General features: G+C 42.8%; 1 protein-coding gene across 7 annotated transcripts in view; it reads right to left on the bottom strand.

Annotated features, from left to right (window-relative positions):
- LOC144823287 (dipeptidyl peptidase 4-like) overlaps window positions 1-26,945 on the bottom strand; it is an 867,366-nt gene that overhangs the window by 394,222 nt on the left and 446,199 nt on the right. For all 7 annotated transcript variants that reach the window (XM_078681655.1, XM_078681657.1, XM_078681659.1 and 4 more), the window contains 2 exons: window positions 13,477-13,529; window positions 13,294-13,366 (listed from right to left, as the gene is read on the bottom strand). In XM_078681655.1, coding sequence (XP_078537781.1) covers window positions 13,294-13,366; window positions 13,477-13,529 — 126 coding nt within the window. The remainder of the gene's footprint in view (window positions 1-13,293; window positions 13,367-13,476; window positions 13,530-26,945) is intronic.

Raw genomic sequence — 26,945 nt, 5'->3', positions numbered from 1 at the left:
AGAGTGGAGAGAGAGACAGCAGAGAGAGAGTAGAGAGAGACAGTGGAAAGAGAGTGGAGAGAGAGTAGAGAGACTGGAGAGAGAGAGTGGAGAGATAGTAGAGAGAGAGTGGAGAGAGAGAGTGGAGAGAGAGTGAAGAGAGACAGCGGGGAGAGAGAGGGGAGAGAGTGGGGAGATTGGAGAGAGAGAGAGTGGAGAAAGAGAGTGGAGAGAGAGTGGAGAGAGAGTCAAGAGAGAGAGTGGAGAGAGAGTAGAGAGAGAGTGGAGAGAGAGAGTGGAGAGACAGAGGAGAGACATAGGGGAAAGAGTGGGGAGAGTGGAGAGATAGTGGAGAGAGAGTGGAGAGACAGCGGAGAGAGAGAGGGGAGAGAGTGGGGAGAGTAGAGAGATAGTGGAGAGAGAGTGGAGAGAGGGAGTGGAGAGAGAGAGTGGCGAGAGATTAGAGAGAGAGTGGAGAGAGAGTAGAGAGAGAGGGTGGGGAGAGAGAGAGTGGAGAGAGATAGTGGAGAGAGAGTGGAGAGAGAGTAGAGAGAGAGAGTGGAAGGAGACAGTGGAGAGTGCAGAGAGAGAGTGGAGAGAGAGAGTGAAGAGAGAGTGGAGAGAGAGAGACAGTGGAGATAGAGTGGAGAGAGTATAGCGAGAGAGAGTGGAGGGAGACAGTGGAGAGAGAGTGGAGAGAGAGTGGAGAGAGACAGTGGAGAGAGAGAGAGAGAGAGAGGGAGGAGAGAGTGGAGAGAGAGAGTGGAGAGAGAGACACTGGAGAGAGAGTGGAGAGAGAGAGTAGAGGGAGACAGTGGAGAGAGAGTGGAGAGAGAGAGTGGAGAAACTGAGTGGATTGAGAGTAGAGAGAGAGTGTAGAGTGAGAGTGGAGAGAGAGAGAGTGGAAAGAGAGTGGAGAGAGAGTGGAGAGAGAGAGTAGAGAGAAGTGGAGATAGAGTGGAGAGAGAGAAAGTGGAGATAGACAGTGGAGAGAGTGAGAGAGTGGAGAGAGAGTAGAGAGAGCGAGAGAGTGGAGAGAGAGACAGTGGAGAGAGAGACAGTGGGGAAAGAGTGGAGGGAGAGTAGAGAGAGAGAGTGGAGAGAGAGAGTGGAGAGAGAGTGGAGAGGTTTTAGCGAGAGAGTGGAGAGAGACAGTAGAGAGAGAGAGAGTGGAGAGAGAGTGAGAGAGTGGAGAGAGAGACAGTGGAGAGAGAGACAGTGGAGAGAGAGTGGAGGGAGAGTAGAGAGAGAGAGGAGAGGTTGGAGAGAGAGAGTGGAGAGAGAGAGACAGTGGAGAGAGACAGTGGAGAGAGAGCGAAAGAGGGGAGAGAGAGTAGAGAGAACAAGAGAGTGGAGAGAGAGACAGTGGAGAGAGAGAGACAGTGGAGAAAGAGTGGAGGGAGAGTAGAGAGAGAGTGGAGAGAGAGAGTGGAGAGAGAGTGGAGAGGTTGGAGAGAGAGAGTGGAGAGAGAGTGGAGAGAGAGACAGTGGAGAGAGAGTGAGACAGTGGAGATAGATTGGACAGAGTAGAGAGAGAGGGGAGAGAGAGAGAGAGTGGAGATAGAAAGAGTGGCGAGAGAGTAGAGAGACTGCCTGACTGACTGAGAGACTGAATACTGATTGACTGAGAGACTGACTGGCTGAGAGACTGACTCAGAGAGAGAGATACTGACTGATTGAGAGAGAGTAAGACTGACTGACTTAGAGAGAGACTGACTGAGAGAGAGACTGACTGAGGTAAAGAGAGAATGACTGATTGAGAGAGACTGACTGACTGGGAGAGAGAGACTGACTGACTGAGAGAGAGAGAGACTAAGAGAGAGAGAGAGACTTAGAGACTGACTGGCTGAGAGAGACTGACAGAGAGAGAGACTGATAGAGAGAGAGTGACTGACTGAGAGAGAGAGACTGACTGACAGAGAGAGACTGACTGAGAGAGACTCTGACTTACAGAGAGAGAGACTGACTGACAGAGAGCGAGACTGACAGAGAAAGTTACTGACTGAGAGAGAGAGAGACTGACTGGGAGAGACTGGGTGACTGCGTGAGAGAGAGACTGAGAGAGAGAGACTGAGTGAGAGAGAGACTGACGGAGAGAGACTGACTGACTGAGAGAGAGACTGAGAGAGAGACTGACAGAGAGAGGGATTGACAGAGAGAGAAACTGACTTACTAAGAGAGAGACTGACTGAGAGAGACTGACTGATTGAGAGAGACTGACTGAGAGAGAGAGAGAGACTGACAGAAAGAATGGGAAGAGAGTAGAGAGAGAGTGGAGCGAGAGAGAGTGGAGAGAGAGAGAGGGTGAAGAGAGAGACAGTGGAGAGAGTGGAGATAGACAGTGGAGAGAGAGAGTGGAGAGAGAGAGAGTGAAGAGAGACTGGAGAGAGTCAGTGGAGAGAGAAAGAGAGTGAAGAGAGGGTAGAGAGAGAGAAGAGAGAGAGACAGAGTGGAGAGAGAGTGGAGAGAGAGTAGAGCGCGAGAGTGGAGGGCGACAGTGGAGAGAGAGTGTGGAGAGAGTGGAGAGAGATTGGAGAGAGTGGATCGAGAGTGGAGAGAGAGTAGAGAGGGAGAGAGAGAGAGTGAGAGAGAGAGAGTGGAGGGAGAGTAGAGAGAGAATGGAGAGAGAGTGGAGAGAGAGTGAGAGAGTGGAGAGAGAGTAGAGAGAGAGTGGAGAGAGAGTGGAGAGACAGCGAAGAGAGTGGAGAGAGAGACAGTGGAGAGAGAGTGAGACAGTGGAGATAGAGTGGACAGAGTTGAGAGAGAGAATGGAGAGAGAGAGAGTGGAGAGAGAGTAGAGACTGACTGACTGACTCAGAGACTGAATACTGACTGACCGAGAGACTGACTGGCTGAGAGACTGACTGAGAGAGAGAGAGACTGGCTGACTGAGAGAGAGACTGACTGACTGACAGAGAGAGAGAGAGAGACTGATTGAGAGTGAGACTGACCGACAGAGAGAGAAACTGACTGACTACAGAGACTGACTGACTGACTGAGGTAGAGAGATACTGACTGACTGAGAGAGACTGACTGACTGAGAGAGAGAGACTGACTGCGAGAGAGACTGACTGACTGAGAGAGACTGACTGAGAGAGAGACTGACTGAGAGACTGACTGAGAGAGAGACTGGCAGAAAGAGAGAGAGACTGACTGACTGAGACTAACTGACTGACAGAGACTGACTGACAGCGAGAGAGACTGACTGACTGAAGTAGAGAAAGAATGACTGACTGAGAGAGACTGACTGACTGGGAAAGGGAGACTGAGAGAGAGAGAGACTGGGAGACTGACTGGCTGAGAGAGAGACTGACAGAGAGAGAGAGAGACTGACTGAGAGAGAGAGACTGACTGAGAGAGACGGACTGACAGAGAGACTGACAGAGAGAGAGACTGAGAGATTGTCAGAGAAAGAGAGACTGGCCGACAGAGAGAGAGACTGACTGAAAGAGACTGACTCACAGAGAGAGAGACTGACTGACAGAGAGAGACTGACAGAGAGAGTTACTGACTGAGAGAGACTGTCTGACTGCGAGAGAGAGAGACTGAGACAGAGACTGACGGAGAGAGACTGACTGACTGAGAGAGAGACTGACAGAGAGAGGGATTGACAGAGAGAGAAACTGACTGACTAAGAGAGAGGCTGACAGGGAGAGCGAGACTGACTGACTGAGAGAGACTGACTGACTGAGAGAGAGAAACTGAGACACTGACAGAGAGAGAGAGAGACTGACCGGCAGAGAGAGAGAGACTGACTGAGAGAGAGATTGACTGAGAGAGAGGGAGACTAAGAGAGAGAGAGAGAGACTGACGGAGAGAGATACATACTGAGACACTGACAGAGAGAATGACTTACTGACAGAGAGAGAGAGACTAAGAGAGAGAGAGAGAGAGACTGACAGAGAGAGACTGCCTGACAGAGAGAGAAAGACTGACTAACAGAGAGAGAAACTGACAGAGAGAGAGACTGACTGACAGAGAGAGAGAGAGAGGGACTGACTTAGAGAGAGACTGGCTGACTGAGATAGAGAGACTGACTGACTGAGAGATACTGACAGAGAGAGAGAGAGAGACTGGCTGAGAGACTGACTGACAGAAAGGGAGAGACTGACTGACAGAAAGAGAGAGACTGACTGAGAGTGAGAGACTGGCTGAGAGAGAGAGACTGACTGACCGGGGGAGAGAGAGAGACTGAAAAACTGAGAGAGAGACTGACTGAGAAAGAGACTGACTGGCTGGCAGAGAGAAACTGACAGAAAGAGAGAGAGATAGAGAGACTGACAGAGGCAAGGTGGTGCCCGTGACCACGGACGTGTAGGACGGCGTTCCTTGCGGCTCCCGCGTTGTGAGCTATTGCAGATACAATGTTGCAGTTATATTGAAAAGTATTCGGACAACTAACTGTGCAAAACTTACCACATCAAAAACTGGCAGCTGCTGTAGCTATTATTTTTGCCCGAATCGGTGGTGCTGAGGCAGCGAGCTGCGGTGTTTGGCGTTTGGTTTCTGGCAGTGGGCGGTGTGCTTCACTCTCTGCTCTTGTCTCTTTCTTCGCGGCCACTGAATCTTGGTTGTCCCGCGGCTAGGTTTCTCTGCTCCGAGACGGTGTGAGGGGGCATTGGAGCCTTTGGAGAGAATTGCTTGGAGGAGAGATAATTGGAGGCAGCTGGTGCTGCTACGGGCTGCAGGAAGTCAGCGTTTGCCTAATTTTCGACCGGATTGTTGCGAGAGTGACATGCCGTCCAAAGGCGGACGAGGTAAATCACGCGCCCTGGAGAACTCGGCTCCTCTCCAGGACCGGGGAGCTGCCGGTGGCACAGCCACAGTGGAGAGAGGAGCTGAAGCGGGCAGAGGGGCCGGCGACGCAGAGGTGAGCAAAGCGAAAAACTTTTTAGCCAGAGTGAATGTTTAGCAAGGGAAAGTCGCTGCTGCTGGTAATATTGCTGGTAATACTGCTGAGGCAAAACCTGCTCAAGAAGTTAAAAAAATGCCGGCGATCTTCTCTAACAGTAAAGAGCGACGACGAGGGAAGCAACAGTAGCAACCTCCCCCCCCAGTCCTTACATCCGCTCCCCCCAAATGAGGGCATTGATATTCAAACCCAGGGCACTCCACGAATCATTATAACTTCAACTGCAACTGTAGATTTAGATGCGCAGGTAGTGGCTGAAGTAGCGAAGGAGGTGGATATTCCCGTGGAGGAGGAAACAGCAATTGCATGTGTGGAACAAGAGACTGGGAAAGAAAATAATTTGGCAGAAGTTGAAGGTATGGCAATAAATGGAACTGTGCCTCAAGTATTTGATGCAGACTCCGGGGATTATTATTCCCTATCTGAGCAATCAAAGATCTAGTACATCAGTATGCGGCTCAAATGAGTATGAACGAGGGAAGTGACCACAGTAGTCTCCTACTGGATGATCTAACTGACCAAACCAATCACCCTGATACGGTTCGCAGGAAGCTAGATTTGACGCCGATGATAGGTGGTTTAAATGTAGATGGTGCGGGTCAGACTGTAATTTATACAGTTGCTGAAGGAGATATTTCTCTCTCCCTAATATATCAGTCTATTTTATCCTTCCGCACAGAAACCAGGGAAGAGAATTTGAAAACACAGAATATATGTAGCAAACTTCAGAATACCGTTCGTAGAATGTCAAAAACTCAAGCTGAGTTCATTGGCCGGGTTAATGAGGTGGAGACGAGGATCTCTACACTAGAGGACGACCTCCTTCAACAATAAACAGTAACAGCTTCACTTCAGGCAGTAAGGGATGATTCAGCCTGCAAACTAGCCGATATAGAAAATCGGGTAAGACGGAACAATTCGCATATTTTGCAGATTCCGGAAGGAAAAGAAGGTCAAGATCCCCATCGTTTTGTGGTGGAGTTGTTTACGAAAGCTTTACCGGAACTTTTCAAATGGGACTGGGAGCGGGAAGAGGAAAGGGCACATCACTTTCCTTTCTTTAAACCTGCCCTGCCCAATACAGACTCTGCAAAGGAAAAACCCAGGGACTTATTAATTTCTCTTAATAGCTTTCTGGCAAGGGAAGATGTGTTTCAGTTGGCTCGACCCTATAAGAAAAGGTTTGGGGGGATTTTGAATTTTTTGTTCAACACGATTTTTGTAGGTATACTGTGGAATTAAGATGGCAGCTACGTGAATTGATCCCTCAATTTCAAGGCAAAGGTGCACAGTCTTTTTTGCTGAATCCGGCAAAACTTAAAGTTGTTTATAAGGAATGTACACTTTTTTTTGACTGAGGTTTCAGCTAAAAAGTTCTTACTATCCCTTAATAAGGAATAATTGGCTTCTTTTGTATCTGCAACAAAGTATTGTTTAAAATTATATAGGTATAGGAGCGCACTGGCATAGTTTTTTTTGTTTATATTTGATATCAGTGTTTGGATTATTATGCCTTTGCACTCCGGTTTGTAGTCAGAGCTGCGGGAGTTAGCAAGGGGGTACACACTAGTCTCCATCTACAGAACTATCAGTCCTAAAGCCTCGTTTGTGGGGGGGAGGGGTGGGTGTAGTCAGGTAGTTGGGGTGGGGGAGGTACAGGGTTCACCAGGGTGAGGGAAAAAGGGGGAAAAAAACATGTGAAAATTGAACAAAAAAATGTTTGGGTACAATGTAACGTAATATTTAGGTATTTGGTGCATTCAGTATTATGAGATGGTTGTTAAATTTAGATTGTCCTTCCATTTAACATGGCAGCAATTGGTTTTAAAATTTGTACCTGTAATGTTTCTGGCCTAAATAGCTGGAGTAAAAGGAATCGCGTGTCAGCTGAGCTCCGTAACATTCAGCCCGATGTAGTCTGTCTCCAGGAGACACATGTACCTTGGTCACAAAGGGCCCTATTAGAAAAGCTTGGCTATTCCTTAATAGTTCCTTCTCATCAAGCTTCTATGATCAGAGGAGTAGCAATTTTAGTCAAAGATAATAGGGTTACGATGGCATGATGCCTAGCTGACAAATGTGGGAGGTGGGCGATTGCACAATGTCTCTTTGGGCATGTTAAATTCACAATCTGTGCTGTATATGGGTCTAACCTGGATGAATCTTCGATTTTGGTGGAACTAAATGTGGAATTAGCGTCATGGGATTTACCACTTATTCGTTGTGGTGATATGAATATTAATTTAACGATTCCTGAATTATATGATGGTCTGCGAAAGTATAAAGGACGGATACCCCGTGTCTTTAAAGCTTTGTATAACTTTATTAATGATCACGCGCTAATAGATTTGTGGAGTTATTTGAATCCAGCAATTCCTGGCTTCACTTATTATTCATATCCCCATAAGAAATTTGCACGTCTAGATTATTATTTTTTTGTCATTCTCTTGGAAAGATGAGGCTGCAATTCAAGTGTTTCCAAGGATTACGTCCGATCATTCACCGATTTTAATGACACTTAAAGCTAAAAGTCAAACCCCACCTTTAAGGATGTTTTCATTTGACCATAAACTCTGTGCGAATGAGAGATTTAAAGAACAGTTGGCCCAATGGATAAGGGATTTTTTTTATCAATAATAGGAATTCAACTCACTGCGCTACCGTTTGGGATTCATTTAAGGCGAGTTTTAGGGGGGAAGTTTTAAGTTTTGTCTTTGGACAGAATCGAGTGAAAAAGCTGGAGTTACGTGCATTATATGAACAGTTAAAGGAGGCAGAGGCAAAGTTAGTGGATTGTGTTAAACTAGGGGCAAATAATATCGCAGAGTCTGATGAAATTATTGAACAAGTAAGAGTGAGAATTCAAGGGATTTGGCACATTGATAATACACGAAAATACCTAGTTAGTAAAAAACAAATGCACGAATACAGAGAATCGGTGGGACAATGCTTGGCATGGAAGTTACGCAGGAAAGAAGCTATAGGCAGGATTAAAGCCTTGAAAGATAGTGATGGGAGAACATGTTTAGATTCTGAAGGGATTTTATCATTATTTCATAGATTCTACTCTGAGTTATATACAGCACAACCGCAAGACCATAGAGAGTTTTTTAATCTAACTGAAGGGACTTTGAAATATCTAGATCCTATTGATATATTAGCTTTAGAAGAACCTATCTCCATGGAAGAGTTGGAGACAGCAGTTAAGGGCTTAGCTTTGGGAAAAGCTGCCGGGCCAGATAGATTACCTGGGGAAATTTATAAGCTCTTCTTTGGTGTAATTAAATTCGATATGCTTGAAACTTTTAGGGCTGCACAAGCAGGACGGGCACCGCAGTTATGGGCAGAAGCTACTATAGTAGTATTTAATCAAAAAGGCAAAGATCCAGAGTTGGTAGGCTCATACAGGCCAATATCACTATTAAATTGTGATAGTAAGATCTATTCGAAAATATTGGGCACTCGTCTATCCAGAGTTATTCCTTCATTGGTATCACAAATGCAACACGGTTTTATATCAGGCCGTAGTACCACTTCACATATCAACAAGGTAGTGACACTTTTTGATATTGCACAAGTGGAGAGACGTGATCTTGGCTTGATGTTATTAGACGCGGAGAAAGCGTTTGACCGTGTAGAATGGACATATTTATGGGAATTAATGCGACTCTCAGGTTTCGGTCAACGCTTTCTGACGGCCATTAAGGTGTTATATACTTCACTAGTAGCTAAAATTTCTATGATGGGTCTAATGTCTAAAACAGTTAATATTACTAGGGGCACCAGACACGGGTGCCCCAGTTCACCATTATTATTTGCCCTCTATATTAACCCCTTTATTGATTTGCTGGCTGATAATGTCCGGATTACACCATTTGTAGTGCAGAATATTCCATATACCTTATTCGCTTACGCGGACGATGTTGCGATAGCTTCTTCAGAGCCTGTTCTAGCATTACAAGAGATAGAACGACTGGCGATAATATTCGGTCAAGCATCTGGGTATAAATTGAACGCAACAAAAACACAAATAATGACTTCCGATTCTATCACAATGAATGATCCACGTGTAGAAAAGGAAGTGTTATACTTAGGTATAAAAGTGCGTTCATCCATGTCTGAAATATTGGATGTTAATTGGGGGGAATTGGCGGCTAATATTAGGAATTCACTTGACAAATGGTCACGACTACATCTTACACTTATTGGCAGGGTAAATGTGGTTAAAATGAATGTGTTAGCAAAGGTTTTATACTTATTTAGAGCAGTCCCTTTAGAGTTTACGGTACCCCAACTCCAGCAACTACAAGCTATTTGCTCAAAATTTATTTGGACCCCGGGAAAACCAAGAAGGGCTATGCGATTCCTTACTCTTCCGGTTGATCGGGGGGGTTAGCAATGCCAGATTTTATGTTGTATTTTTATACATGTTTTCTGTTAAGGTTGAGGATAATGTTAACTGGAGCAGACTTACTTAATGTGGCAAAAGCGCCCTCAATCTATAAAATGTTGTTAGGATCAGAAACTAGACAATCTTTATTCAAAGAAATAGATGGGAGTTACTTTAAACGCACCAGGTTCAAGGTTTTATCATCAGCTTTCAATGTTTGGAAAAAGGTTGGAAAATTATCCCAAGTTGGGAAGGTGTCATGGTATACTCCAACCAATGCTACTAAATTACTACCTCCAATTTTTTGGGATGCTTTGGCAACAGGTTGGCGGGCACAAGGGATTGTACAATTGGGGGATTTCATAGGAGCTGATGGGACAGTAATGTCTTTTATTGAGCTATCTCGTTTATTTAATTTACCGAAACAACAATTTTTTAAATACCTACAAATTTGCAACTTTATAATACGGCGAAGAATTATATGTCTTCCCAATTTAGTTATAAATGCTATACAATGCAAGGCAAAAATTGGGGAGGTATATCACCTATTATTAGCATATAGGAAAGATGATTTGCAGAAAAAAAAGGGATAAATGGTCTGAAACTTTAATGATGGAGGCCCCATCGTTAGAATATGTTATTGCATTATCAAAAGAATCTTTAATGTCAGCCAATTTGCGTGTACAATGCTTTAAAACTATTTTTAATTTATATTACACCCCGGCATATATGGCCAAGTGGAAAATTGGACATAATGGGAAATGCTTCCGATGTAATGATGATGATGCGGATATGTTACATATTTTGTTTAATTGTGGGAAGCTAAAGTATTTTTGTGCTGATATTGAACAATTCTTAAGTGATTTGATTGGCAAAACAATTATTATAACTTCTTTAACTATGCTTCTGGGGACAGATATCCAATTTAGTAGGGGTGGGGAACTCTTTAAATATCGTCATCTTATATTTATTGCTATGACTGTAGCAAGATTGTGCATTGCTGCCGCCTGGCTTCAAGTGGATCCTCCTTCTTTTTTTCAATGGAGAAGTGGAATGTTTAGCTTATTTAATTTGGAATTTAGCTTGTATGCTGTTAGAGGGGTGAATAAACGAAAAATTGGTAGGGATATGTGGGGGCCTATTTCGGACTATATGAATGTACCGGCATGAAGAAATAATTCAATTGATTCATGTATTGTATTTACTTATTTTTTGAATTTGCTGTGGAATGAAAATAAATTTTAAAAAAAAGAGATAGAGAGACTGACAGAGAGAGAGAGAGAGAGACTGACTGACAGACTGACTGACTGAGAGAGACTGAATGACAGAGAGAGATAGACTGACTGACACAGAGAGAGAGAGAGAGAGACTGGCTGACTGAAAGAGAGAGACTGACTGACTGAGAGAGAGAGAGAGAGAGAGAGAGAGAGAGAGAGAGAGAGAGAGAGACTGTGATGGACTTGGGGTCAAAGTGTGTATGAAGCTATGCAATTCCTCTTAAGATTGCTATTGTCTGCTAATAAAAATGTATTATCAAAATGTGCTCTTTGTAGTTACATCTGCTTTTGAAATACTGCATTGTCGCATTGTCTAATGTTTTAAAATGGAAAAGAGAAGGAGCAGTGGATGCACTTTTGTCAAAACTGAACAATGAGTGGGCCCGATGTTGTTTATCATGACTGGAGTCTGCATCAGGAAACCCACCTAAAATTGGGCAAACTTCCTCGGCCTTGTGATGGCAGGGACCCTGTAATCAATGGACCACCACCTATGATAGCCTGCTGGCAGACTAAGCCCAACCTTTAACTTCACCATCCAGTGTTACTTATACCGGCTGTATTGGTGACAGTGGCGTAACAATAGCGGATAACAGTTTCAGCTAAACATTAGTACAATAGATATAATGGGTTGAAGAATCACTCTGTAAGCCTTACACTTCTCTGGGACAAAAGCATAGATATATACAGTGCTAAGCTCACAACTACAAAGATGAACACTCATGATCTTTTCACAGAGCAGAAAGACAGCCGTCGACTTTACCAACCATGCGTACTCACCCTAGTTTTCATCAATTCGGACAAGTACTGCACTGTTCTGTGGAGCAACATAAGTAACAGCATATTGCTAAACAAACTGCCAAATCCTATCCTTTCAAACCCATCCAATTCAAGGCACCAGACATTTCTGGGATAGGATGGAAAATCTGTTTAGTAAATAGACACATACTGATTTTTAATGGCACTTTAATATCTCTCAATGAGATCAAAATCAAAAACACAATGGAGACAAGAACAAAATGAATTATTTGTGCCAGACCCTGCCACAAGTTCTATTTAGTGGACTGTAGGATTTAACAATGACTCAAACTGAGCTATTGACACAACCTTACATTATGGTGATCAGAAAGTGACCTGAACTAAATTGCTCTAGTTACAGAGGTGATTTTGTGTTTGCAATAATTAGCAATTTTCGGTGAATTACTCGTAAGGCGACTGTGACTGGAGTATGATATGAAGGTGATTATTTAATGTAATTAACAACAAAGCATCTAATGCTGAATAATGGGTTTTATTGACAAACAACATACACCAGATATGGCTACTGATCACTGCCGAATGACATAAAGTGACAGACTGACATAAACAGGGGCGAAAAGGACACCCTGCAGCCTTTGGGTTGCGTGGGGGGCAGTCTTCTATACATAAGTTGGGCCTCCTTAGATTGTCAGCTCGAAGGTATGGGTATTGCCAGGTTCAACCTGCCATCCTTTGCAGGGGGGTGCCTATGGTTTCCTTACGCCACTGGTCATAAATTCGATCAGGCGTGCAAGAAAAGTATACGAAGGCCAGATTTAAAGGAGGCATTTGATGTGTACAAGGGAGGATGACCATACGCGCTCTTACTGCCTTTGTCTTTTGAGGATAATTGGAAAAATATACTCTAATGGATCTACCACAGAGCATCCCAAATGTTTGTCCTCTGTTCGTCATATTTTCAATTTCCATAACTCCATGCACATACTCGTGTTGCTGAAATAAATTGCAATAGTCACAGTTAAGCAAGTTATTTTCATTCATTTTTTTTTTTATTTTTTTTTTTTTTTTGATACATGAAGCGGTTAGTATGAGTCATTCCAATCAATACAAATAAGTGCCACATGAATCATCGCTTATTAGCATATAATACAAATAATAACATTGCTTTTTAAATCAAACAAAAGTGACAGCACATGTCATAAACAATCCACAAAGAGAGGATTGATAAATATGGATAGAGAAACAAAGAGGAAACAGAGAGGAAAAAACTCTATCTAGATATTCACTTAACACATTAGTCTATTAGGAAAAAAATGAAAAAATATAAGAAAAAAATCAGGACATTGGTTTAATTCTACGGGCAGACACTAATAAAAGGATAAAAAGATATAACCCTATTTTATAACTCCACATACTATGAAACTCTACCCCATATTTGTGTGCCAAGTTGCTTTTTACGTACGCCCTTCAACGCGTACAGGCTGTGCTCCATATTATGAATAGCAAAGAATCTGGAGCGCCATTCCACAAATGAGGGTGGTTCCTGTTGTAGCCAATACGAAGCTATACATAGTCTATAGACAGCAGTCGCCACAAATATTAATTTAGCATGTTGCTTTGCAGTTCCAGTATCCTTTGATCCCATTTCTACCCCCAAAAGAATCTGAGTTGCAGATAGCTGAATTTGACAACCTACAATTCCCGATAAAAATCGTTCTATCTGTAACAAAAGGGGAGCCAATGATGGACAAATAAAAAAATATGTACATCATTTGCAGAAGTTTGACCACATCTGAAGCATTTCCCTATAGCATCCCCAGACCATTTCGAGACCTTATCGGGTGTATAATATAGATTAAAGAGGGATTTAAAATGTTGAGCAGAAAGCTTTGCAGATAAAAATAAATCTGTTGCCATATCCAAAGAGATTTCAATTTTTCATTCATTTTTTTTAAAGTAACAATATATGTACTGACCAACTTGTTTCCAACAGGAGACCAGGTTATGTACTGTATTTTGTCAGGAAGCAGACTGGGGTTCAGCAGTGCACTGCGAAGCAACACAATTAGCAAAACATTAAAGTCTAGATTTTCAGTATTTTGTTAATTGACTAACAGATCTTGTTAAATCGTTTGTATAATGTAAATAAAGATACTGACCTATTTTCAAGGTCATAAATGCCATAGGACGCAGTGTAGGAATGTCTCCATAGCTGTAACAGAAAACACATTGCTAGTTAAGGCTCGTGGTTGTTATTATTTATAAATTATTGTACAACACATCTTGTGATTCATGTAACTAACACCGTGAACCTCTGCTGACTCGAAACAGACATTTCATCTTATTGAGGTGGTGAGCAGGTGGAAGAAACTTAATGAACATTCATATGAATACAATGCCTCACTGAGAAAATGTACTCTAAACTCATGTGAAATTCATCTCATGGCGTGAATTACATAAAGTTCCCTGGGGAAGCAGTGGACATGAGCACCCGCTTTTGTGACCCGGGGAAGTGGGGTGCTGCCTGCTCTGTGAAGGGTGGAGAGCCGGCTACAAATGGCATCTCCAGCGCCTACTTATGCACTGCACCCGGGGCAGCAGCCAGTTCCCATCTGCCCTAGGGTAGCACGTTACCTGTAACTGTATTTGTAATTGCATTTATATATCGTTTGCTACCCCTGAGGAGTCATAGGGCACATTGTTTCTGTTATTAGCCTGTGCACCCAGTTAAAGGTATGCTGTGGTTTACAAATGGTTTTTGAGCTATTTACATAATGGGGTCCCAGGTGTCCTCTACTTTTTATTACAAAATATTTCACGGGTCAGATTTATATAAGGAATGATCAGCATGGAGCTGAATGTTTCCATATTAGTCAATGTGAAAAATAGCATGTGAGAATGTGTTAAAAGAACAATGAAAAGCTATGTGTCTCTGTGTCTCTTCTCTGTGCATCTAAATAACTAAAGCTGTATTACAACCTTCATGTAATTTATTGAATGAATCCTAATTCATGTTTTGTACTCTAAAAAAAAATTAATTTATACTTCCAAAGATGTAATACTACTTGTGACCAAATCTAATCACATTTACAGTGTGGGGGTTTTCCAGTGTGAAAATGCCTTGGAAAGTAGGCAGGAGCAGTCCGTGCAGGTAAGAGCGGTGGTGTGTTTGGACGGAGTGGGGCGGGACTCGACAGATGACGAATGCAAATTAAATAAATAATTAATTTTCCGGTGTCGTTGTCTGTCGAGTCCCCCACCCCACCACTCCCCTAGCCCACTGCTCTTACCTGCACGAGCTGCTCTTGAAAGTAGGTGAACACGTAACAGCTTGCAAGTTTCTAGCTGTTCAAAAAATGGGATTTATGACGGTACGACGCGTACCGTCACAACGCATCCCTTTACACCGCGTCCCTTACAACGCAAGTCGTTACCACGACTTGCGTTGGGGGCGCGGATTTCGAATAGTATAATTTACTATTCTAACACCAGTCCCCGTGGACACTAGGGAAGGTGTTGGGATAGTAAATTGACTATTTTTAATCCTTTAGCGCCCTCCAGCGCAAGTCGTGGTAACGACTTGCGTTGTAAGGGATGCGTTGTAAAGGCCACGCAGAGTAAAATCCGCGTGGTAAAGGATGTTTCCCCAAAAAATGTTGTACACCTCATTGCCATCATGCATGTGGTCATATATTTACTCCTATCAATGCAGTAGTCAATCTTCATCCAAAGCTTGAACTGAGAGAGAACACCCACAAAATGTTTAGAGATACATGGGAGGGGGTTCTCCTTGAAGAACCGTTAGAAGTTTGATTATTTTATGAAGTGGGAGACTGTCCATCTCATAGATTAATCACACCTCTTGTCAGCAGGAACCTTAAAATACATTAAATTACCCTGAGCTAGCTCCGCCCCGGTATATATGGCACACAGCAGACAGACTGAACTTGGTACACTAAGTAAAAAAAATCCCCAACCCGATAAAAAAATTACAGTAAAACTTACTAAATACAATTATATCAAAACAACAAAAATCCAATTAGATCAACTAGAGGTGTGAATTTTTACAGATTTGAGGGAAAGCAGCACCACAAAGTACAAAGTGACAATGGTAGTCAGAGATCCCCATAGACCAGGACCTAAGTGTGATTTCAGGTGCTTGAAGAGGATCTGTTTGAAGATGGTTATTCAGAAAAATTAAAACTATGTTACATTTACTTTGCTTTAATTTTTATTAAAAATCCAACATCACCATTTATTTGGATTTTAACAACTATTAAAATAATGGTATAATTATATTTCTAGCTGGTCCCATTCCTGAGATAAAGTACTAGTATTTTTAATTTGTAGGATGATTTCTACAAAGGGGGCTAGCCTTGCCACAGTGAAAATAGCTCTTTGACCCTTGACACTTTATGGCTAAAGGAACTTTGGGGTATATTACCAAGGGCCTTATCGCCGCTTTAGCGGGAATTTTTCCCGCTAAAGCGGCGATAATTTCATCGCCCTATTACCTAGCTGTCGCTAACACCAATTAGCGACAGCTAATAGGCGATAGCGGGCATTTAGGTGCCCACTTTGCATGTCAGCGATATTTATTGCTAATGACATGCAAAGTGGGCGTGCCAAGATGTTAGCGACTGGAAACAGTCGCTAACATCGCTATCCCCTATTACCAACTTTTGGAAATAATCGCGCTAAGCGCGATTATCTCCAAAAGCTAACGCCTGCCCAGAGCAGTTCTTAGCCATGTTATCCAATGGAAGGTGGATAACATGGCTAAGAGCATATGCTCGGTAATGCATGAATATCGCTGACTTTTCAGCGATATTCATGCATTTCGGCCGATTTTTATCGTGTAGGAGATAAACCTTGATAATATCAAGGCTCCTAAGCAATAAAAATCGGCGATGCTCGGCGATATAATTTTGCCCGCTAACCAAGCTGAGCGATATTTTTCGCTCATGCTTGGTAATATGCCCCATTAAGTTTCTACATATTCCAATTTTTTAAATAACATGCACCCTACCTTGTGAGCTCCAAGGCATATGTAGGGGGGAATGTAGGGGGGAATGTACTAATATTTGAAAGGGAGGTTTTCGCCTGTCAAAAGGGCATATTTTGACATGTTGTGCTGCAGGTTTTACACTGTAGCAGTCACGCTACACAGGTTAGGCCTGAGGTGATGTTTGCAATGCCACTATAGTTATTGGTGCAATGAGTACTGCAGTCCAAAAGTGGGCTTTAACATAAGGGTCCTGAGTGTACTTTGTGTCTCACCCCCATATACTATGGACTTTCATAAATGTGACAATTGGGAAGAACCCTATCTAATTAAAAGTGGAGTAGAGGGTCTTTACTCGATAAAGTGCACATAACTCTAAAAGTAGCAAAGCAGAAAAGGTTAAAATCAGGCGGGGCATCACATAAAAGATGGTAATTTCGTACAAGAAAATGTTTCCATGAAAATAAAAACATTTAGGGGCACATGCGAATCGGCCCATTGGTGACCGTCAAAAAGCCATATCCAATGCATCAAACCTGAATGCATTTGCAAAATAGGTAATTACAATTTTTGCAATTACCTATTTTGCGAATGCATTTAGGTAATCACAATTTGCGATTTCCTAAATGCACTGCATGAAGCATTTTAAAAATGTGACTTTGCATTAAGGATTCACAAATTACCATCAACTTCAAGTTGATGGTAATTTGCAAATCCTTTGAACAATGCACAAAATTGCAGCTTTCAAAGTGCCATGTGGTGCATACACATGCCCTGATTGGTAGACTGCCATTGTCTAAATGCCCACATTTGATAAATAAACTGGGGATTCCCTCCAGTTTAGTGAACATCTTTTGAACCTGAATCTGTTTAGAAGTACTTGCCTTTGATGAGTCCAGTTTGTGGAGCTAAATGCTGCCCATATCTTCCTGGTAGAGAACAATCTTGAACTCCCTGCTAAAGCCTCTGCTGGCTTGCACGTCTGCCAAGCTTGACTGTATCACAGTCCCTAGCAAGCCCAATGGATCCATAGGCATTCACACATTGCCTAGAAGCCCTCTACCCCTTACCATGACTGGAGGAAGGATACCTAAGATGTATACTGGAACAACAAGCAGGTGAGCTGAAGAGTCAGCAGGCTCCCTCACTGCAACAACTACTATTATTTGTTATTCTTTGTTTGAACCAGCTGTTGTGGTGGTCCAGAATGTAGTTCAATAAAGGCTCGGGAGGCTTGAAACAATTTTGCTGGGCCTAGGGGTCTTCAACACACTATTTCAGTAAGCCAGTAGTGCTATGTCTTTCTCCAGTACATACAGAATAACATTCCTTTTAATGTATTAAATCATTTGTACATACATTAGTTTTTATTTTTTGCTTTACACTGTTCATATGTTCCCTACAACCTCATGATCTCCTCATCATAGGGCCTGAGCTTCAATGAACTGCATGATGGTGAGTCAAGGGCATCTAAAGAGAATTATTTTCCTTGGTCTGTGAAGTGATTATCTGTATCATAAGGAGCATGTGTGTAAGCTTTTGTTCTCTCTTCTAACTCTAACGGTCCAGGGACTGCTTTCTCTGCTTTTCATTTATGGTAAAGGAGAATTGAGTTGCACATCAAGTTGCATAGTATAAATTTGCCTTTGGGTCAATATTTAGAGTTAGATGGTAATCACACGTTGGAGTTTGAGCTTAATATCAAGATAGAAATATCATCTTATTATAATATAGTCACATTCATATTGTGACATGAAAAATATCATCATCAGGAATATCGCAGGTAAGAATTGTGTCCACTTACCCAATTAGTGAAGGCCCCTACACATGATCTGGGCCATATCCTGGCCCCATTTTTACTAACTCTCACTTCTTAACAGTAGCCAAACCCATTCCGGTGGGGTGGTCAGACCACCACCTGATTCCCTTTGGAATTTTGGAACCCTCACTGAAAATGGCACCGCCCCTACAATCCACCTTAAGTGAATGGGCTCGGATTACTCCTACCACATTTACAAAGGTCCTACACTCTCACAGACGAACCCTCGAAGAATGCCCATTAAGGATTAATCTAGCCTTAGACACTCCAGCACCATTCAAGTCAATTACTAGCAGATGATCTAATCCCTCCGCACCCTGGTTTTCAGAGGCAGTACAAGAAACAAAGAGGTCTTGCAAATAGTAAGAGCATGTATGGCACAAAGTGTATAATGACCATTATAAATCCACATACCTTGCAGCCATAATGAAGTACCATAGAACCTTAGGCAGGCCTGTGCAAATTACTAAGCCCTACAAATTGAACATTCCAAAAATTCCACCAGGAAGCTCTTTCAGGTAATCTAGTCCCTTACCTCCCTAGAATGCACCACAGTGGCAATCCTCCCATCTACTGAGCAATGTGATCAAATTGCAGCATCCTTTGTGAATAAAGTGAACAACATCTATGCCTTTTTCCCGGAGAGCGCTAGGACTTTTATGAAACTGCCTCTCTCCAGTTCTTCGCCAGAGTGATGTCATTTGAGATGTCATCAGTGATGTCACTGACCATGTCATGAATGATCTAATATGTGACATCATCAGCAGTGGATTGCGGGTGCGCGAAATATAGTTAGTATAACTAACTATATAGGAGCAATTTCATTGGTTTTGTATGAGTAAAATGTCCAGCTAACTATAATACCACTAAAACTTATAGTTTTTTGAGTGAATTTCAAAGGTTTTTTTAAATGCTGATTCCTAACTATATAAGGCCTGAAACCTATGGTTTTTTCAGTGAATTTCAAAGGTTTTTTAAATGCTGATTCCTAACTATATAAGGCCTGAAACCTATGGTTTTTTCAGTGAATTTCAAAGGTTTTTTAAATGCTAATTCCTAACTATATAAGGCCTGAAACCTATGGTTTTTTCAGTGAATTTCAAAGGTTTTTTAAATGCTAATTTCTAACTATATAAGGCCTGAAACCTATGGTTTTTTTCAGTGTTTTTAAAAAAAAAAATTGATTGGTTAACTGGCTTATTAAGTGTATATTAGTGAATACATATATTGGCGAGTAATGTTTAAATATTTAAATATATGCATGAGTGATGTAATATGTGACTTCATCAGCAGTGCATTGCAGACGTGCAAGTTATAGTGAGTCCAACTAACTATAACGTGGGAATTTCAATGGTTTTATGCGAGTAAAATTTCCAGCTAACTATAACTGGTGTGAAACCTATGGTTTTTTCAGTGAATTTCAAAGGTTTTTTAAATGCTAATTCCTAACTATAACTGGTGTGTAACCTATGGTTTTTTCAGTGAATATATATATATATAAAATTTCTATGGCAAAATGAAACCCCTCATTTTGTTCCTTTTCAAATTAAATTCCAATCAAGATGACTTCAGGTGTGCCATACTTTTGTCATAAGTAAGACTGTTAGTGTTCTAGTTGTTCTTTAGAACACTCTGGGACATTCTGTCATTGGGCTATAGTTGGGCTACATCTGGCTGATATTTGGGCTACATTTGGGCTATTTTGTCTCTGGTGACCATCTTGGGAGACTGCATATCAGAATTTTTTTAATGAAATATAAGAGGATTTGAGAAGTCACTCAAAATGTGCCCTAATTTTTCTTTCTTCAGCACTAATCATAATTTCTATGGCAAAATGAACCTCCTCATTTTGTTCCTTTGTAAATTAAATGTTTTAAGTGTTAACACTTTATTCCAATCAAGATGACTTCAGGTGTGCCATACTTTTGTCATAAGTAAGACTGTTAGCGCTCTAGTTGTTCTTTAGAACACTCTGGGACATTCTGTCATTGGGCTACATCTGGCTGATATTTGGGCTACATTTTTTTTTTTTTGTCTCTGGTAGCCATCTTTGGGCTACATTGGGCTACATTGGGCTACATTGGGCTACATTGGGCTACATTTGGGCTCTAACATATATATAGCCCAATGTAGCCCAATATATATTTTTTCAAAGTTAATTTTCGTAAAAACCACTGGAGCACATATCTTGAGACATAGCAAAGGCACATCGGGCTACCAGTCCCTACAATTTTGCCAAATTTGGTGGAAAACCATTCAGCCGTTCGGGCTAAAAGTGAGTCTAACCGCCCTATGGAAATTAACATGGGGAAAACACGTTTTGGGACCCCCTTTTATCTCGGCCCCCGCTTGACAAATCCCCCCCAAACTTTCAGGGAAGGATCGGAGCGCCGCGAGGCAAAGTTAAGGAAAATTTCAGGAAGATTCTTCAACCGGCGCCAAAGTTATTCCCAATAGAATGTTGCGATTTCCCTATGGAAAACAATCCTAACTATCGCCAGTAGGTAATATATATATATATATATATATAAATATTCACTGAAAAAACCATAGGTTATAGACCATATATAGTTAGGAATTAGCATTTACAAAACCTTGAAAATTCACTGAAAAAACCATAGATTATAGACCATATATAGTTAGGAATTAGCATTTAAAAAACCTTATTTTACTCACACAAAACCATTGAAATTCCATATATAGTTAGTTGCACTAACTATATATCGCGCACCCGCAATCCACTGCTGATCATGTCACATATTACATCATTCATGACATGGTCAGTGACATCACTGATGACATCACTGATGACATCTCAAATGACATCACTGATGACATCACTGATGACATCTCAAATGACATCACTGATGACTACATCCAGTGACTGTATAATTCTGTAAAGTTAAAATATGTCTTACATATTGAAGAATGAGTGGATGTATAAGTGTCTTGATGAAGGATTTAGTAGGGGCATGGCTGACTGTATGAGTGACTGATTAAATGTGTCTCACTGAGTGCATGGGTTAGTGACTAAACTGTCTTAATTTGTGCATCATTATGTCTGTTGTTCTGTAAACTGCTGCATGTGTTGATCATTAGCTATATGATTAACTGTATGGGTTATTGATTGGTTGCCCAAGCATTTGTATGGGAGACTGAGTGTGTGTGTGGGTGGCTGGGAGGTGTATGACTCTCTGCATAGATGTGTGAGCAGTTGATTGACTAGATGTATGGGTTCAAAAGTGCATGTGGAAACAGCTGTATGGGCGGTTGACTGTGTGCATGAGTGTATTGGTGAGTGAATGGATATCTCAGTGCTACATGTCAAAGTAAGTACATATGTAAAACACAGTACATGTGAGAGTTGACATATATAAATAACTGTGCATAAGAGCCAGTGAATGTGTGAGTGGCTGTATGGATCATTGTGAACTTGTATCCAGGATTGTATAAGTGAGTAAATATGTTTTAGTATATGTTTGAATAAGTAAGGTGTGTATAACTGTATAGTTGAGGAAATGGAGGTGTGATTGATTCTTTGCATGACTGACTAAGTGTCTGAGTAACTCCATGGATGAGTGACAGTCTATGAGTTTCTGTTTACACTGAGTGTATCTAAGGTTATATTAGAGTCTGAAGAGGTTCATCGTATTATCACATGAATGATGTCATCAGTGATGTGATCAGTAATGTCAAATGAGATGTCATCAGTGATGTCATCAGTGATGTCATTTGAGATGTCATCAGTGATGTCATCAGTGATGTCATTTGAGATGTCATCAGTGATGTCATCAGTGATGTCATTTGAGATGTCATCAGTGATGTCATCAGTGATGTCACTGACCATGTCATGAATGATGTAATATGTGACATGATCAGCAGTGGATTGCGGGTGCACGATATATAGTTAGTGCAACTAACTATATATGGAATTTCAATGGTTTTGTGTGAGTAAAATAAGGTTTTTTAAATGCTAATTCCTAACTATATATGGTCTATAACCTATGGTTTTTTCAGTGAATTTCAATGGTTTTTTAATAGCAAATATAATAAGCTGTCGAATGTCAAGTACATGGTAAGTGAAAACATTTTCGTGTTTATGCACACTGATCTGCTTTGAATGGTGCCCCCCCCCTCATTTCTATTAGGAGTACTCTCTCTTTGCAGATAGTGAAAGGTAGTTAACGCAGGCCTTTGCCCCCGTTGTAATCCGTCATGCCTGCTTCTCTCTCCATTTGATTGATTGTTATCCAAGTATTTACTGTTTTAGAATTAGTTCTCTTTGGTTCATTCTCTATTTACAAACAAACACAGAGTCGCAATACTCTGTTTAGTCTTTGCAGATAACGAAAAATCGTGAAAAAAAAAAGAAAAGGAATCGAGCAAAATCAGTAGGCCACTAATGGGATCTCTTTTTGACCTCGCTAAAATAGAAACATTAGGAACAACCCCTCATGACAAATACAAAACTAGTGAGATGAACTGAACTCCACACAATGATGGCTGCAAAACAGCTCGGCTCCGCCACCCACCCTGCCCAAAATAACGATAAAGAGCGGCTGCCATGATTGGTTGCGGAATGGCCACGACGGAGCTACGAAATGGTGCTGCTCTCATGCTAACCCCAGCTTCAGTCTGAAACATCCAGAAACACTGTAGACTACCAATTCGATCAGTTCCGGTAGCGCCCCAATGTAACCCGGTAGAGAAGAACTAGCCCTCCCCTCTTTGACTGATGGTTCTTGTTGCCTGTCCCTTCTGTTGTCATTTAACAGAACTATTTAGCCTGCTGAAAGGGGTTGTGTTCCGACCGCTGGTTGGTGGAGACATTTTGACTATATTCTGGACCTGCGTTGTCGCGTAATGCGTCATATGACGCGCCGCGTTAGCGCATCCGGAAGTCATCCGGGGCGCGCAGCGCGTAACGTAAGCATAACAAGTCATGTGACTTGTTAATAAAACTTTTCATTGGTTCATTTTACTTTTCTTATTGTAATGATGAAAGGCTTGGTCATATGACCTAAAAATTACGCTTTTCATTACTTCCGAACATTATTTTTTCTTAAATATATGTTATAATGTTCCAGGCTAATGTACTTTCCCGGAAATTTTACAACTGTCCTGCAAGTAAAATATATTCTTTTTTCGAGAAAAAGAGCGTTTCTTCGTCCCATGACGGAGCCGTTGAGCAAAAGAGGGTCGACCTGCTGTCTTAGTCGCCGATACGCCTGAATATGAGATTCTTATCGATCACTTTATGTTGCAGGAATAGAAAACACAACAGCCCTTGACCATTTATCTTTACTGCGTTCCTTCGTATTATACCTTTTACCCTTCATGTAATTGGTCTGCTTTATTTCACTTGCCTTTTAATGATTCTAAAACAGTGACTATTATTAAAAACTTTACCAATGTATATACTACTACCATGTTTTCTTTTAAAAACCTTTATTGTGAAAATTTCATTATACAAATACGAGCCTATAACCACGTGGGCCTGCCACGGAGCAAACTGTAATCGTATATGATGAATAGACATTTACACTGTAGAGGAACGTAACGGGCGGGCCATTAGGTTGCAAGAACTAAGGTGTCTAACAGTTACGGAATCGGTGGACGTACATTTTATAATTAAAATACGACAGGGCCAGTTACAATAAAATTATCTAGATATACATTTGCGGGCAAGTACCATGGGTGACGTTAATTTGAACTTTCAACAGTACAGTAATCAATAACACATCAGAACTTAATATCAATAGGGATGTCGAAATATTCAATCAATTCTCGTCCCCGCCTGCCATGTGCTTCAAAACTGCATACGTATCTCGTGATTTCAAGGTTCTGCAACCAGTACACAACAAGGAGTTACGAGTCCCATTTATTCCGGCGCCATTTTGGGCGAGGACGGGCAGGTCCAGGATATAGTCAAAATGTCTCTACGAACCATCGACTATGATGATGTTCATATGCTGTATTTATTAGAGTAACACTCATCTGTCCACATGAAATTAATTTGCCACAATCTAAACATGTCATTTTAATCTTTCCAAAGTTCTTCTAAATATTTGGGACCGTTTCCCTTGCCTCTGAAGCTCTCAGTGCCACTTCTTTGATGAATGTACTAGCAGGTCAGGGGTTCTCCTCCAAATCTCTCTTTTATGCAGCACTATAATTAATTGGTGCCACCTCTCCATATGACGATGCATGGTATAGTTACCACAACTATATTTTTTTTCGGTTCCTCTGGAGAGTTCATCGTGGCAGATGAAGCGTGTAACGTACCGGGCATTTACCTTTTTTTGCATGTACAGGAAAGGAAAAAAAAATCGAGCGTCCGAGTTCTAAGGTGTCCCAGGGCCATTTTAGTGGACCAGGCCCAAATCCAAAGAACAGGCCGCCATTTTGAGAGTCCTCTTGCAGCCGCCTGTCGCTGTAGCATCAAGAGCAGCCGAAACTCAGCTGAATGGCAACTGAAACGGTAAAGGGGCGCCCCACTACAGCAGACGAGCCTCCACCTAGGAAGGCCCATTCACGCCGCCTCCCCCCCCCCCTTCGGGCACCCCACGCCGTTATTCGGAGCAGTATTGTAGGATGGCCACACCAGTGCGGCAACTTGCTAGACATCACCTCGGTGGTAACCGAATCTCAACGCCTTGTGGTGTCTTCTATTCAGAAAACATTGTTATGCTGCCTTCGACCTATTCGCCGCAAGTGCGCACACAACTCAACTGCATAGCTTGCTAGACACCACCTCGGTGCCATCCGGATCTTGGAATCTCAGCGCCTTTTGGTGTCTTCTCTTCAGAAAATATTGTTGCGCTGCCTTTGGCCCCATTCGCACATCAGTCCGCTACTGACGCCATCTCACAGGCTAATGGGGCGCCCCACGCCGACTTTCAGCATTGTAGGATGACCACACCAGTACAGCAACTTGCTAGACATCACCTCGGTGCCATCCGGATCTCGGCGCCCCACTGCAGATGAAGTGCCTCTCAACTATGAAACCATCACGGTGACATCCGGATCTTGGCGCGTTGTGCTGCCTTCGGCCTATTCGCACATCGGTCCGCTACTGACGCCATCTCACAGGCTAATGGGGCGACCCACGCCGAGTTTCAGCATTGTAGGATGACCACACCAGTACAGCAACTTGCTAGACATCACCTCGGTGCCATCCGAATCTTGGCATCTCAACGCCTAGTGGTATCTTCCATACAGAAAATATTGTTACGCTGCCTTTGGCCCCATTCGCACATCGGTCCGCAACTTAGACATCACCTCGGTGCCATCCGGATCTTGGCATCTCAGCGCCTTGTGGTGTCTTCTACTCCGAAAATATTGTAGAAAATATTGTTGCGCTGCCTTTGGCCCCATTCGCACATCAGTCCGCTACTGACACCATCTCACAGGCCAACAGGGCGCCCCACGCCGACTTTTACCATTGTACGATGGCCACACCAGTGCCACAACTTGCTAGACACCACCTCGGTGCCATCCGGATCTTGGCATCTCAGCGCCTTGTGGTGTCTTCAAATCAGAAAATATTGTTGCGCTGCCTTTGGCCCCATTCGCACATCGGTCCGCTACTGACGCCATCTCACAGGCCAACGGGGCGCCCCACGCCGACTTTCAACATTGTAGGATGGCCACAGAAGTGCGACAACTTACTAGACACCACCTCGGTGCCATCCGGATCTTGGCGCGTTGTGCTGCCTTCGGCCTATTCGCACATCGGTCCGCTACTGACGCAAACTCACAGGCCAACGGGGCGCCCCACGCCGACTTTCAGCATTGTAGGATGGCCACACCAGTGTGGCAACTTGCTACACACCACCTCGGTGCCATCCGGATCTTGGCATCTCAGCGCCTAGTGGTGTCTTCTATTCCGAAAATATTGTTGCGCTGCCTTCGGCCCCATTCACACATCGGTCCGCTACTGGCGCCATCTCACAGGCCAACGGGGCGCCCCACGCCGACTTTCAGCATTGTAGGATGGCCACACCAGTGCGGCAACTTACTAGACACCACCTCGGTGCCATCCGGATCTTGGCGCGTTGTGCTGCCTTCGGCCTATTCGCACATCGGTCCGCTACTGACGCAAACTCACAGGCCAACGGGGCGCACCACGCCGACTTTCAGCATTGTAGGATGGCCACACCAGTGCTGCAACTTGCTGGACACCACCTCGGTGCCATCCAGATCTTGGCGCGTTGTATTGCCTTCGGCCTATTCGCACATCGGTCCGCTACTGACGCCGCCTCACGTGCCAACGTATTTTCTCCGCATTTTATACCCTATGCCGCATAACAGGTCATGTGACTTGTTTATAAAACTTTTCATTGGTTCATTTTACTTTTGGTTTCCTAATGATGGAAGGCTTGATCATATGACCTAAAAACAACACTTTTCATTGGATGAAAACTTTTTTTTTTTCCCAAACGATGAAAGCCCCACCTTGTTTCTGGATGTTTCAGACTGAAGCTGGCGTCAGCATGAGAGCACCACCATCTCGTAGCTCCGTCGTGGTCATTCCGCGAGCAATCATGGCAGCCGCTCCCCACCAGAAGCCTGCAGGAGTCGGGGCCCCCAAAACTTTTGATGAATTCTCAAGGCGGAGGGGACGCTTTCGAGAATGGGGTCCAAGACCTAGCAGACAAGCGTCCGATTTCCAAGGTGTCCCAGGGCCATTTCAGTGGACCAGGCCCAAAAAGGAAACAGCCTGCCGCCATTTTGAGAGTCCTGTGACAGCCGCCTATCGCTGCACCGCAAGAGTGGGCGCAACTCAGCTGAATTGCGGCTTT

Source organism: Lissotriton helveticus, chromosome 3_1 (assembly GCF_964261635.1).
Source record: "Lissotriton helveticus chromosome 3_1, aLisHel1.1, whole genome shotgun sequence".
In the NCBI taxonomy this organism is placed as follows: Eukaryota; Metazoa; Chordata; class Amphibia; order Caudata; family Salamandridae; genus Lissotriton; species Lissotriton helveticus.
The sequence above is the reverse complement of the archived record's forward strand: the minus strand, read 5'-3'. Positions and strand labels throughout refer to the sequence as shown.